The sequence below is a fragment of the Emericellopsis atlantica genome, assembly GCF_019669845.1.
Source record: "Emericellopsis atlantica unplaced genomic scaffold F5Z01scaffold_20, whole genome shotgun sequence".
NCBI lineage: Eukaryota > Fungi > Ascomycota > Sordariomycetes > Hypocreales > Bionectriaceae > Emericellopsis > Emericellopsis atlantica.
In genome coordinates this window covers 170185-183724 of record NW_025764722.1, presented here as the reverse complement: position 1 = coordinate 183724, position 13540 = coordinate 170185, and the positions used below count along the sequence as shown (strand labels likewise).

Sequence of the window (13540 nt, the reverse complement as noted above, 5' to 3'; positions counted from 1 at the left end):
CAGTAGAAGGTTTTAGTTCGTGTGAGGTTGGAATTCGGGAGTACGTATCAAGTATCAAGTATCATGTTCCGGGTAGTCAATTTGACTCACCCCCACCACATTCAATGTCTTATCGATACCCACGCGACCCACTAAAAAAGTCATGTCCAAGATCTTCCCACTGGCACCGCAACGCATCCTCCAACTGTCGCATTGTTGGAAGTTGAGACCAGAGCAGCACAGCAGCGAGACACGCAATGGCTACCCGTGCCCGGCCTGCAAATGGTGGCAAGCCTCAGTTCCCCCGTAAACGATCGACGACCGACCGCCTGCAGAAGCGCAAGCGCGAGCAAGATGAAGTCGCCGACCTCCAGGCCCGCGTAAACGACCTCGACCTCAAGTCCACTACCCCGATCACCAAGTTTGCGGACTTGCCTCTGTCTGAACCCTCCGCAGCCGGCATCAGCGCGTCGCATTTTACCACGTTGACCGAAATCCAAGCGCAAGCGATCCCCCTCGCCCTCAAGGGCAAGGATATCCTCGGCGCAGCCAAGACAGGCAGCGGCAAGACGCTGGCCTTCCTCATCCCAGTCCTCGAAAAGCTCTACCGTGCGCAATGGACCGAATACGATGGCCTCGGCGCGCTTATTCTGTCGCCGACGCGCGAGCTGGCACTGCAGATCTTTGATGTCTTGCGCAAAATCGGCAGGAAACATGCCTTCTCCGCTGGTCTTGTGATCGGTGGCAAGGCAGGCTTCAGTCTGAAAGAGGAGGCCGAGAGGTTGACGAGGATGAACATTCTCGTCTGCACACCGGGACGCATGAAGCAGCACCTCGAGCAGGCTGCCAGCTTCAACGCGGACAACCTGCAGATCCTGGTCCTCGACGAGGCTGATCGCATCATGGACATGGGTTTCCAGCGTGAGGTTGACCAGCTCGTCGAGCATCTCCCCAAGGACAGGCAGACGCTCATGTTCAGCGCTACGCAGAGCAAGAAGGTGTCCGACCTGGCGCGACTCAGCCTCAAGGACCCCGAGTACGTCTCGGTGCACGAGGCCGCCAGCCACGCCACGCCCACGAACCTGCAGCAGCACTACATCGTCACGCCCCTCCACGAGAAGCTCGACACGCTCTACGGGTTCATCAAGGCCAACCTCAAGAGCAAGATCATTGTCTTCCTCAGCTCAGGCAAGCAGGTGCGCTTCGCCTATGAGAGTTTCCGCCATCTCCAGCCCGGTATCCCCCTCCTCCACCTCCACGGTCGACAGAAGCAGACGGCCCGTCTCGAGATCACGCATCGCTTCACCTCGGCCAAGTACTCGTGCCTCTTCGCCACGGACGTCGTCGCGCGGGGCATCGACTTCCCCGCCGTCGACTGGGTCATCCAGGCCGACTGCCCGGAAGACGTCGACACGTACATCCACCGCGTCGGCCGCACCGCCCGCTACGAGAGCAACGGCAAGGCCGTCCTGTTCCTCGACCCCAGCGAGGAGGACGGCATGCTCAAGAAGCTCGAGGCCAAGAAGATCCCCATTGAGCGCGTCAACGTCAAGGAGAACAAGAAGAAGAGCATACAGAACAGCCTGCAGAACATGTGCTTCCAGAACCCGGACCTCAAGTACCTCGGCCAAAAGGCGTTTATCAGCTACGTCCGCGCCATCCAGTACCAGAACGACAAGAGCATTTTCAACCTCAAGAAGCTCGACCTCGACGCCTTCTCCAAGAGCATGGGCCTGCCCGGCACGCCGCAGATCAAGTTCCAAAAGGGCGAGGACGTGAAGAAGCTCAAGAACGCCCCGCGGCAGGGCATGTCGAGCGGGTCCGAGTCCGAGATGGACATGGACGGCGTCAAGAAACCCAAGGACAAGAAGAAGGACCAGGTGCGAACAAAGTACGACAAGATGTTTGAGCGCACAAACCAGGACGTCCTGTCGAGCCACTACAGCAAAATGGTGGGCAAGGCGGGCGACGATGACGACGAGGGGGATGACAGCGACGAGGACATTCTCGCCGTCAAGCGACGGCTCGACGACGCTGACCTCGACAACGAGGCCAGCAAGGGACCGACGAGCAACATCAAGGTGGTCGAGGGCCTCGGCGGCCAGGACCCCTATGTCATCGACTCGAAACGGCGCGAGAAGGCGCTCAAGTCCAAGAAGAAGATGGCCAAGTTCAAGGGCATGCCGACCAAGATGGTCTTTGACGACGAGGGCAACGCCCACCCGCTCTACGAGATGTCGACGCCGGCTGACTTTCAGGGCGCCGGCGCGGCGGACGAGCAGCGCCAGGCGTTTGTCGAGGACGAGTCCAAAAAGGTGCTCGAGGCCGACGTGGACGACAAGGAGAGGGTGCGGCAACGCAAGAGGGAGAAGAAGGCGAAGCGGAAAGCCCTCGAGCGCGGCGAGTCCTTTGTCAATGATGGTGATGAGGACGGTGGTGCTCCGCAGCTTGTGTCTGGTGATGATGATGATGGCCACGATCCGATAGCATTTATGCGCTCGTTGCCCGTGGCGGGAGAGGATAGCGACGCCGAGCCACCCAAGAAGAAGGCCAAGAAGTGGTTCCAGCAGGATGACTCGGACGCAGATGTGGATGAGCAGCCCAGAAAGAAGCAGAAGAGCAAGGGCAAGGTGTTCAAGATGCACGAGGAGCCAGAGACGCTGGAGGATCTTGAGGCGCTGGCTACAGGGTTGTTGGATGGTTAGATGTAGTATATCAATTCAGCGCAGTCAAAGCATGTCTATTACCTATTCAACGCTCTCTCGCACTCAAAAGCTAATCAATGAATATTGCGCAGTACTTTCATGGTACTGACTAGAAAGGCTCAAGGCCATATATAAGGCGCAGCGCCTTGGGGAAATAGAACACGAAACGCCGTAGCTGCCAACTAAATCATACATGCGACGAAGAATGAGCAAGGTGACGCTCCGCTAGAGGACATGCCCCGGGTATTGTGTACCATCCCTTTCCAGCCTGCAAACACCCCTTTACATCTTCTCGCCATACATCCTCACCCTGTAGAAACACGTATGCCTCTCGGCGCCATAGTTGTCCGTCGCCCGGACGACAACCTGGTCCGTCCCTGCTCGCATCTGCACCAGCTCATCACTGAGTCGGTGGATCTGCACGCCACTGTTGGCCTGCGCGCCCTCATACACAAACTGGCCGATCTTGACAAACTCTTCGCCAAAGTTCTGAGGCGTGTAGTCCCAGGCCTTCTCGCCATCCGGGAAGAACACAGCACTGAAATCCAAGGCCAGCCCCCGGAGCTCGGGGTCCTCGTACTTGGCGTAAATCTCAATGTTCTTGGGCATCGCCCCGGGGTCAGTGGTCGCGCCGGGAAGAATATGGTCGAGCACGATGTACTGAGGGATGACCTGGTGTCCCAGCTGAACGGAGAGGGAGACATCGTGCGGGTTCCCTCGGTCAGATTGCTGTCGAGCTCCGCAGAAGCAGTCCCCTTCTTCCTCCCACGGCGTGAGAGCAGCTGCAGGCGGCAACGGCTTGGCGCCGCGAAGTCCCTTCTCGTAGGCCTTCTCCTTGACGAAGCCCTTCTTATGCGGGTCGAAGATGGGAGACGTGCGCTTGCCATCAATGGTGGCACCGGCGCCGAGGGCGAAGTAGTTCACTTGGTTGGAAAGGTCAGTGGACCAGTGGGAGTGGATTTTGCCGCGTGCAAGGGCCTCAATGTTGATACTGGCGAGCGACTTGCGAATCATGTCGTTGACCAGGTTCGTGACATCGGCACGGTTCATGCCTGCGGGCGGCGCCTGGCTCTTGGCCACGGCCACGGCCACGGCTTCGTCGAGCATGCCTTTGAAGCGCGGCAGAAGCTCCTCCATCTCGCGACGCATCTGGTCCTTGTGGCCGGAAAATTCGTTGTTCAGATGACGGATGAACTCTTCGCGCGTGACAATGGTCGAGTCGGTTTGTACTTGCTTCTCGAGAAGAGTTTTGACGACACCGTCAAGCTTGTCCTCCGACGCGGCTGCGTTGACCTGTTCGATGGCAGAGCCTAGTTGGCTCGCAATCTTGTCCTCGTTGTCCCGGACCCATGCCTCCCAAGAGACCGACACCTGGTTCTCCACGCGCTTATGCGCGTCTTCAAGGCCGGCGTTGAGCTTGCCGGTCCATGTTGGATCATTAGCCAGGCGCGTGGCGATTGCGCTCCACTGCTTGTCTGAAGACACTGCAAACTCGCCATGCTCCTTGTCCATGTTGAGGAAGCTTCCATCTACACGGAGTAGGTCACGGATGGCGTGCCAGAATTGCTCAGCGACCACTGGTTTGCCATCCTTGAGCTCCATGTGGACAACATTCGGCACAACCTTTTGAAGTTTCTTCAGAGCCGCGTTGTTGAAGTCTGTCGCCTTCTTCAATGCGCTGTAGTCCTTCTTATGCTGGCGAAGATAGTCGGCAGCGGTGCGGTCTTCTTCCCCTTCACGGCTCCACAGACCCGAGATGTCGCTGTCCCTAGAGAAGCTGGGAAGCGGTATGGAATGCACCAGGTTGCCGACTGAATTTGCCAACCCCTTGACTCCATGCCAGGGTGGCAATCCTGATGGAACTGACGTCGGAACAGCGTCCCACAGAGCGCCAGGCGCGCCCGACTGCGACAGCGCAATGGCGGCCCAGAGGACGAGCATGGAGGCCACGATGAACCCTAGCGTTTGTGCCCCGTACTCGCGTGTCAGTTTAAGCAGGCGGCGAGCTGTGCAGGCTAAACCATCGTTGAAGTTGTCCATAATGCTCATCAGCCAGTCCCAAAGTGCTTGAAACCGGATATACTCCAGCCAACTGGGCTCTTCGGCCTCCAACACCACAGTACTACCCGAGGCAGACCTTGCAGTCTGTCGCAAAGGCCCAATGCGCCCGCTAGTAGGTTTCTGAAACTTTCTCCCGAGTTGAGAAGACGCGCTTTTCGCAAAGAGTGCAGAGGTCTTGGGGGGTGGTGCAGCGTCGGCGGCGTCAGACGAATCCGACGCAGCAATCTGGCGTTGCAGTGCATCGTCAGCGTCGCTATAATTCGAGGCGAAGTTGTTGTTGTTGCTGGTAACTTCCTGCGTCGCGCCGAACTTGCTACGACTGGCCGCCTGGGTTCTCGAACGGGCAAGGCCTGAGGAGGCTTGATCGGTATCCTGCTGGATTGCGGCCGCTCGCGACGCCGCAGTCTTACGCTGGGGGCTCCTCAACTCGCTTTGCCTGGGTTGGAGGGACGCAGGTGCTAGATTGGGAGCTGCTTTAAACGCAGAGCGAGCTGGCGCCTCTGATACCAAGGCTTCGGTTGCCGACTCTAGCACGGCAGGCGTCTGGTCAGCAAGAGGTTGTTCTGAATGACGCAGCGCCGAAGGCCGCTGTTGCGCTGCGCGGCCTGACCTCGCGCGTAAGGCCGGTGTCGGTATCGATTTGGGTGAGGAGCCGATAGTAGCCTGGTCAAACAGCTCGCTTTCGGTGATGAAACTTCTGTCATCAGACATGTCATCCAATGGCTGGTGGGCCGCGTCTGAAGTCACGGACGACGACAAATACGACCGCGGGTGAATGCCATTAGTTTCTTCCTGCGCTGTCACCTCCGCCGTCGCAGCCCGCCGCGTGCTCCTTTTGGGAGTTCGGTCTGCGCTTGGTTAGCGCACGCTCCAGAAGTCTCATGGCTCGCTACGTACCGGCTTCTGCATCAAATAGATCGGCATCTCCAGCCAACTCGTCTCGTTCCAGGTCCTGTTGAGGCCGAGGCGGGGGAGGCATCGCATTCTTCGACGTCTGGGCGTCCTCCTCATCTTGGCGTTGCAACACGCTGCCAACCGCATGGCCTAGGTCGAGCTGCTGTCCCCTGCGCAATGAGCGCTCCGCGCGAGAAGGTGCCGGTTCTGGTCCAGAGCCGTAACTGTACTGTCTCCGGGAGGCTGGCGTTGCCTGGAGTTCGCGCAGATGTGGCTGCACGAGCCGATGACTGCCGGAAGTAGGCGACACGACTGGCATCGACCCAGCGCGCCCAGGCGTTCCTGTCGCTCGCTTGTTCACGGCGCGTGGTGGCATAGTGAATGACGCTATGTCCTATGTCGTCTCAGGGTAAGGTTGGTCGCTAAGGCGGTGGATATATGAAGGGGGCAACGCCCACGAATCTGATCTCAACTCAAAGTGAAGGACGTGAAATTCCAACAACGCAGCATCTGACCGCGAAACTGGACGTGCATTCCATATGAGTCGCAAAAGAACACTTGAGCAACACCTTCTGCGTGCGACGAAAATAGCCTCTGCGAGGCGCGCAGATTCTTGACGCGCCTACCGCCAGCTGACCCGATGGCGAGGGAACAAAGAACCTTGGTGGAGGGGAAGCACCGAATGGGTTGCGAGGTCAATGGCAGCCGTTCAGAAGGGTGCCCTGACCACCTTGCGGCCTGTCAAATGCGGTATTGTTGTCGCTTTTCGTAGTAGTCGAGTAATTATTAGCGTGTCAACAAAGACTTGACCTGCAGCTTCGCGACCTGGCGTCGGGTGGCTGAAGACTGTGGCTTGGTACCTAGGTACGGGGCGAGGTTTGAAATTGACGATAACCGAAGACTGGAAGGTTGCAAGACCCTTGGCCCGCGGGTGAGATAATAGCAAGAGCTCGCGTTAAGAACAGTCAACAGAGATTTTTCACTGCTCTGTTGACGCTGTTCCTGTTGATGAGGTGTCGGTGGCTGGGCGCGCCATCGAGTCCAGTGCTTGAGTCGCGCCCCCGGAACGCTGAATTCCACTAACAGGAACGGCCCGGGGGCACCACTCGAGCTCACCGCCATGTCCAGTGTGCCAGCGCTGTGAGCTTATGTAATTGCAGACGCGTCACATGTCTTCACTCCAGTGACGAGGAAGAGACAGACACTTTTGTCAATGTAACCAATTCTCACGACCACCGATGATCTTGGTCGGAAAATTCAATCAAAGTCGCCTTGGCTGGCAGCTACGTTTCCGCACCACGCATGATTGATCTGCAACGGTTCGCGCGAGATAGCGGCTTACATTTATGCGTCGATCCCTCTGCACCCCATCCGCCAATAGACGCCTCACGGTTCGCCGCAGCCAAAAATGATTCGGGGCCTGACGGTATCACGATAACCAGCATTGACGAGATGGCTCGCCGTGTCAGCTCTTGACCATGTCTAGCGGCTTCGCGCTGGGAACGCTCAAGCGTACATCTGGTGCTGCCAGGCAAATTTCACGAGGCGGAATACTCACCTCCAGCTGCTCAACGTTGCCCCACGTTGGCTGGGCCACAGTTACGGCGGTGCCCCGCCATCCGTGTCCCCTTCGAAGCTCCCACCTCGCTGTGCGCCGCCTCCTGAGCGCCCGTGAACTTCTACAGCGCACCTCATCGTCTCATTCTTCCCCTCGCCATACAATCCCTCTCACACAAAGTCGTCATACGTCCACCGCACGCACAATGGCTGTTGGAACCGTTCTGGTCACCGGGTGCGTCCGTCCCTCTGCCTGTCCGCCACCTCCTTGCTAACCAGAGGCAACAGTGGTACCGGCTACATTGGCTCGTTCACCTCCCTCGCCCTCCTCGAGCACGGCTACGATGTCGTGATTGTCGACAACCTCTACAACTCCTCCAAGGTCGCCCTCGACCGCATCGAGCTCATCTGCGGCCGCCGCCCGGACTTTTACGAGCTCGACATTAGCGACGAGAAGGCGCTCGACGAGGTCTTCCAGAAGCACCCCGCCATCGACTCGGTCATCCACTTTGCCGCCCTCAAGGCCGTCGGCGAGTCGGGCGAGATCCCCCTCGAGTACTACAAGGTCAATGTCGGCGGCAGCATCGCCCTCATGCGCTCCATGGAGCGCAACAACGTCACCAACATTGTCTTCTCCTCCTCCGCCACCGTCTACGGCGACGCCACCCGCTTCGAGAACATGATCCCCATCCCCGAGCACTGCCCGCGCGAGGCCACCAACACCTACGGCCGCACAAAGGTCATCATTGAGGACGTCATCACCGACCAGGTCAAGGCGCAGCGCAACAAGCTGGAGAAGGCCGGCAAGTCCCCCGAGGCCTGGAACGGCGCGCTGCTGCGCTACTTCAACCCTTGCGGTGCCCACCCTACCGGCATCATGGGCGAGGATCCCCAGGGCGTGCCATTCAACCTCCTGCCCCTGCTGGGACAGGTCGCCACCGGTGAGCGCGAGAAGCTCCTCGTGTTCGGTGATGGTGAGTTCACCCCCGCTCCGTCAATTCAAACAATCAGAGCCGTCGGCTAACATATCGCAGACTACGACTCCCGTGATGGTACCGCCATCCGCGACTACATCCACGTCGTCGATCTCGCCCGTGGCCATCTTGCCGCTCTCAACTACGTTCGCGAGAAGAAGCCTGGCGTCAAGGCTTGGAACCTGGGTTCTGGCCGCGGCAGCACCGTCTTCGAGATCATCAACGCCTTCAGCAAGGTCGTGGGCCGCGACCTCGCCTACGAGGTCAAGCCTCGCAGGCAGGGTGACGTGCTCAACCTCACCGCGCACCCGTCGCTGGCCAACGAGGAGCTCAACTGGAAGACCGAGTTGACCATGGAGAAGGCCTGCGAGGATCTCTGGCGCTGGGTCAACAACAACCCCCAGGGCTACCGTCAAGAGCCCCCGCCTGAGCTGCTGGCAGCTGTCAAGACCCCAAAAGCATGAGTGGCGTGTTCAAAAGAAGATCACTATCAGAATAGCCCAGTGAATCAATTGCTTGTCAACAGAAAAAAAAAGGGGGTCAATAACTCTAACTTTGGTATCTATAGAAGGCGGGAAATTCTCTCTTGAACGCACATCGCCCAAAAGAAACAAACGCCCATTTGTACATGGTGAAGAAATCGTAGTCCAATCATCAATGATCCAAAACATCGTAAACATCATGCTGCTTACACTTCCGCGTCAGCAACGTGGCCTTGCTCATAATCTCCTTTGGTCGCGTTCTTCTGGCCGTCCATCCTAGTCTTTCTGGCGGCCAGTGTGGATGATGTGCTCATTCTCTCCCGCCTCTTCATCTCCTTTCGTAATTGTACGGCCAACTTGGCGTCCAAGCGGGCATCCATCTCTGCCTCCGCGGGGTCGTAAGCTGGGGACAGGATGCCTCCAGCTGCAGCGGGCTGAGCCGGTTGCTTTTCAGACTCGGAAACGGTCGAGTAGTCGTCGTCTTCCTCGTAACGCCATTTCAGCGATGGGGGCTGTTTGCGAGGGACCGAAGCGGGTGGTGCTTGACGAGACTTGCGAAATGTGGCCCAGGCTGGTGGGGAAGCGTCCTCCACGGGGGCGTCGAAAAGCCCAGGCAGGCCATTGCCGTATCCATCTTCGTTAAACAACAAGTGTTCGCCGTCTTGGTGGCGTTTCCTTTGGTTCCCGACATACGGCTCGGCATCTGAGCCATCCGTCGTCGTACTCATGTATACATCATCTGGAGACTGGGGCTCCACTGCCATAGTCGGTTTGCCCGCTCGTTGAGACGAATATGTGCTTCCCGTCTTGCCACTAGCCATTGTGCTGTCGCTCTGCAGGCGAACATGAGATCCCGGAGCGTTGTTGTTGGCTTTGCGGGGCAGAACGTAGCCAAGATCGAGCGAAGTGTCAGCCGTGTGACGACTGCGGTTGTTGCTTGATGCCACAGTGCTGGGTGTCCAGGATGAAACGGAATTGGTACGAGGTCCATACGCCTCATAGTTGATCTTGGGCGGTGGCTGCACGTGCTCGGAAATGTCACCGAGGGCAGTGGATCTGTTGCGCACCGAGGAGCTGCCAGTGGAACGGTTCCGGGGGTGCGAAGGAGCATTCGTGGAGCGAGGCAGAGGGTTGGCCCCAGGTGTTTGTGGTAAAGGCTTGTTGTAAGCTCGAGCTCGAGAGCTAGCATCCGCTCCAGACGACGAGGGCCGAGCTGGTGCGCCTTGTGGTTTGTCAGTATCGAGTTCTCATTAGATTTGGGCTGTCAACGTACGTGGGCCGGGGAGCACAGGCTCGCGCTCCTGGGAGATGCCCAGGTCAAAAGTCTCATCACTGCCAGGCCTTGTTGAACGTCTGTCGCTTTTTGAGGAACAGGAGACGCTTCTTCGTCGATGTGGGTAAATCATGTCCTCGTCACTCGAATCTCCATCTATCAATCGCTGACGTGGTTGGGCAGCAGTCACCGTCCGTGTACTCTTAGTACTGCGGGACCGGCGGCGGTTCCCTTGTTCTTGCTCCGCGTTGTTGGAAGCTGTGGAATTGGCATCTCTAGGCCGGCTTGGCGGGGCGAGGCTGGTCACCAGTCCGGAGCTGCTGGTCGGCCGACCATGTGAATTGGCTGATGAAAGCGCCGGGTGCAAGCTGGTAGGCCGCGACTTTGCTTGAGGATGAGAAGCCGTGCCTTGGGAAGCGCTCTGTAGCGACAGGCGCCGCACAGCCATGATATCCTCGGAGGTATTGTCATGTGAACCAGTGGCCGTGTTCTCCCGATGCCTTGCAGTTGGTAGTAAGCTGGTCGTGCGGGCCGGGAAAACAGGCCCGCGAAGTCGTTGATTAGCCATTGCCGAAGGCTGGTCCGCATCGTCACCCTGCACTTTGGTCGTAAGACTTGCGGGAATGGCATCGGCGGCGTACTTGTTCCCGTGCACGTCGACGGCACTACCGTCCGACTTGTACGCAAGGGGCCCGCCGCCTGTCAAGGTGTAGAAAGCAGCAACAGGAGGGCTGTTGAGATCTACGCCATTGACGCCCATGTTCCTCTCCGCCACATCTTCGCCGTAGTCACGCGCTCCCGTCGCACGAAGACGTGACTTGAAGTCTGAAGGTCTCAGCGCCCCTTGTGCGTCCAAGATATCTACATATCCTGCCTTGCCACCAGCACTTTGTGCAGAGCCGGACATGATGGATCCGTTTACCGAACCAGGACCCTTGGATGTCACCGGACTCGAAGGCGTAGACGCTTGATAATGCGCCGCGATTGGCGGCACGGGTGGGAGTTCGTCTTCGTCATCGTCAGGGCCGCTCACGCCGACAAGGTATGGGGGGCCAGGCCTCGTCTTCTGGACGATGAAGGGCTTGCGCGAGGGTGAGCTTGAAATGCCGTTCCTGCCAGCTGATTTCGGTCTTTGCGAGGACGATGGCGCAATTTGCGTCGTAGGTGCCGTGTTGGGTCGTCCCACGCTCTTGGACCGCAGTCGAGGTACCATGGGCGCAGGGGCAGGGGCGTCGCGGAAGGGGCCGTGAGAATGTGACGTCGTGGCTCGGGAATGGCCAAGAGAATTGGCAGACGACTGCATCTCGGCGCGTTTGCGCGCAGCGCGTTTCAAGTCGCTGATCGTGTTTGGGCCATTTCCAGCGACAGGCAGGTTGCCTCGAATTGGTGGCAGAGCTCTGGCCGTCGTCTCGTAAGGCTGCGCTCTGAGGTCATATGAGGAACGCAAGCTGGCAGTTTCGCTGGCGGACCGTTTGTTGGTGTTCAAAAAGCTGAAGAACCCCATCGTCTCAGTGCCATGTGGCAATGGGACGTCGCAGGTGCGGATGTCTCAGGCGTGACTGCCGAAGGGGTTCTGAGAGGGAGCAACGCGCGTGGGGATGCGATCATGGGCCGGCGAGAAATATGCAGTTGGAAGCCGGAAAAGAACGGGCGAAACGAGCAAGCAATAAAGAAGTAAAGACTGCGTCCTCGTGGCGACGGAGGATATGGTCGCTATCTCTCTGAAAGAGAAGGGGAGAAAGGAAGGATTTCCGGTGCGTCGAGCAGGTCAGTCGAATCGGTCGCGAGTGAGGTCGACTGGGAGGGAAGGAGGGACAGGGGGCTGGCTGGAGGCAAAATGAGGGAAAGAGCGACGAGTAAAAGCGATTGATGGTCAGATCAAACGATGAGTGACTTGGATGAAAGAAAGGCAGCAATTGCTAGCAAACGCGGATTTCCAGCTTGTCCAGTCGTTCCCGGGCTTCGGCCATGCGAGGTGCCGGCGCAAACTTCTATACGCACTGAATCGTGACGCCGAGAAATTTGGAGTGGAGGGTCGCGCGATGGCTAGCTGCAGATTGGCGTGGTTGCGATGGCGCGGCACTTTGCGATCTGGTCCAGTCCGGGCTCTTCAACGGGCTGACGTGCCGTTTATTGCTTCTCTCTATCCGCGTGGTGAAACAGATTTCTGTACGGAGTACGTCCTCCAGACCCGGAGGTTGAAAATTGAATCATCGTCACCAGCGTTACCATGAGCTCGGCAGGTAGTTTCAATGTGATCTGTCACAGGCCTGGCCAGGCCGCCAATCGACGCTCATTCGACAGCAGCTGTCCAGTTGCCCAGAAAGGCCATCTTCACCCGATGTGTTGTGCATGGACAGGGATCCCTCCCCCTTTTTGGCTTGTGCTGTGCGTTCTGGCAATCGTGGACACTATCTTGGGTCACTGGGTGTCCAGGCTCCCCAGGCTCCTCACCCTTGTTTACGTCTCGCCACGGCACTTAAAGCATAGCAGACGAATCTACAGTCAAGACCGAGGGAATTCTATCGTACTGAACTGGTATCGGTGCAGCGATTACGAAGCAGAGGACAAGTTTACCTGGATCGTACGTAGAACCTCGGGAGGCGGGGTGAGGATTAGTTTCTGGAACGAGATTCGTGATTCGCTCAGCTGCACTGGCCCTGTCGATCAGCTCTGTATGTGGAGTGCCCTAATCTCGGTCCTGTCAAATGAACATGAGCGCGCAGTTATGGAGCAGATGTTAGGTGCCGGTCTTGCGGAACCGTCAAAACTAATCGAAAGCATGAATGAGCCATATCTACGTAGCCAACTTCTGTTTCGTCTGCTGAACCTGCTTCTGTCAGGCAATGCCATTCGAGTCGGGCAACTGGGCTTCTTTCTGTGTTTATGTCGCTGTAATTACGCAGCACGGACGCTGCATAGATCTGGACAGGAAGATCTTACACAAGCTTCATATTACACGTACTAAACGGAGCAAAGCTCCTCATCTGTCTGCCAACCCTTCGACAAGAGCTTTTCCTGCATAATTACGTGCTCAGTGTCGGAAGAGCAGCGGTGACCCAGGTTGAGCGCAAAGACAAGTCCAATACCTAGTCCATCTGTCCATCATCGCAGGTACTGGGTAATATCTAATTACATATGTACATAGTTGATGGATTGAAGTGCCGAGAGGTGGGCCAGAATCCGACAGACCGACAGGGGGCTCTATTTGAACTAGGTAGAGTACATACTTAATTAGTCAAGTAGATGGCAGCCTTGCTAGGTGTTTTTGCTCGAAGCAAATGACATCAGCCAGGATCTCCGCAAAGGTCCAGAGACGCCATAAATCCTCCGTGTCCAGGCTCTAGTCCCTTGACGGGCAATCTTGGCGTAATATCCGAGCTGCCCAGATCTGGAAATACGGTCATCGATGCTGATCTGTACCCTGTCGAAGTCATTGGGCTCATGAAAAGCCGGAGCGCCTCGGCGTTACAGCGTTGGAGCACGCGTCCTTCTCTTGTGGTCCACGGATCCAAGGTTCCCGTGATGTATGGTGTTGACAAAAGGCCTTGCTGCGCAGGATCTTCGACTGATAATCTTGAGCTTTTCAGCCTGTCGAGCCTTGTGTCCGCAGAG

The 13540-nt window shown here is 57.6% G+C and overlaps 6 protein-coding genes across 6 annotated transcripts; 3 read left to right on the top strand and 3 right to left on the bottom strand.

Annotated features, from left to right (window-relative positions):
* Nucleotides 1–79: 79 nt before the first annotated feature.
* On the top strand, nt 80–2728 carry F5Z01DRAFT_660126 (ATP-dependent RNA helicase DBP4). Its single transcript, XM_046263809.1, has one exon. The coding sequence runs from the start codon at nt 237–239 to the stop codon at nt 2682–2684; it is 2448 nt and encodes an 815-aa protein (XP_046116554.1). The 5' UTR covers nt 80–236; the 3' UTR covers nt 2685–2728.
* A 97-nt stretch (nt 2729–2825) lies between these two features.
* On the bottom strand, nt 2826–6220 carry F5Z01DRAFT_221191 (uncharacterized protein). The gene is made up of 2 exons (XM_046258215.1): nt 5643–6220; nt 2826–5593 (listed from the first exon to the last, which is right to left on the bottom strand). The coding sequence occupies exons 1-2, from the start codon at nt 6013–6015 to the stop codon at nt 2967–2969; spliced, it is 3000 nt and encodes a 999-aa protein (XP_046116553.1). The 5' UTR covers nt 6016–6220; the 3' UTR covers nt 2826–2966.
* Nucleotides 6221–6805: 585 nt separating this feature from the next.
* Nucleotides 6806–8775, top strand: F5Z01DRAFT_660123 (uncharacterized protein). Its single transcript, XM_046263808.1, has 3 exons — nt 6806–7431; nt 7485–8170; nt 8231–8775. The coding sequence occupies exons 1-3, from the start codon at nt 7118–7120 to the stop codon at nt 8632–8634; spliced, it is 1404 nt and encodes a 467-aa protein (XP_046116552.1). The 5' UTR covers nt 6806–7117; the 3' UTR covers nt 8635–8775.
* On the bottom strand, nt 8776–9522 carry F5Z01DRAFT_660122 (uncharacterized protein). The gene has a single exon (XM_046263807.1). It carries the CDS (start codon nt 9471–9473, stop codon nt 8859–8861), a length of 615 nt encoding a protein of 204 aa, XP_046116551.1. The 5' UTR covers nt 9474–9522; the 3' UTR covers nt 8776–8858.
* A 166-nt stretch (nt 9523–9688) lies between these two features.
* On the bottom strand, nt 9689–11792 carry F5Z01DRAFT_221148 (uncharacterized protein). The gene has a single exon (XM_046258213.1). It carries the CDS (start codon nt 11427–11429, stop codon nt 9903–9905), a length of 1527 nt encoding a protein of 508 aa, XP_046116550.1. The 5' UTR covers nt 11430–11792; the 3' UTR covers nt 9689–9902.
* On the top strand, nt 11793–13131 carry F5Z01DRAFT_221149 (uncharacterized protein). The gene has a single exon (XM_046258214.1). It carries the CDS (start codon nt 12156–12158, stop codon nt 12891–12893), a length of 738 nt encoding a protein of 245 aa, XP_046116549.1. The 5' UTR covers nt 11793–12155; the 3' UTR covers nt 12894–13131.
* Nucleotides 13132–13540: the final 409 nt, after the last annotated feature.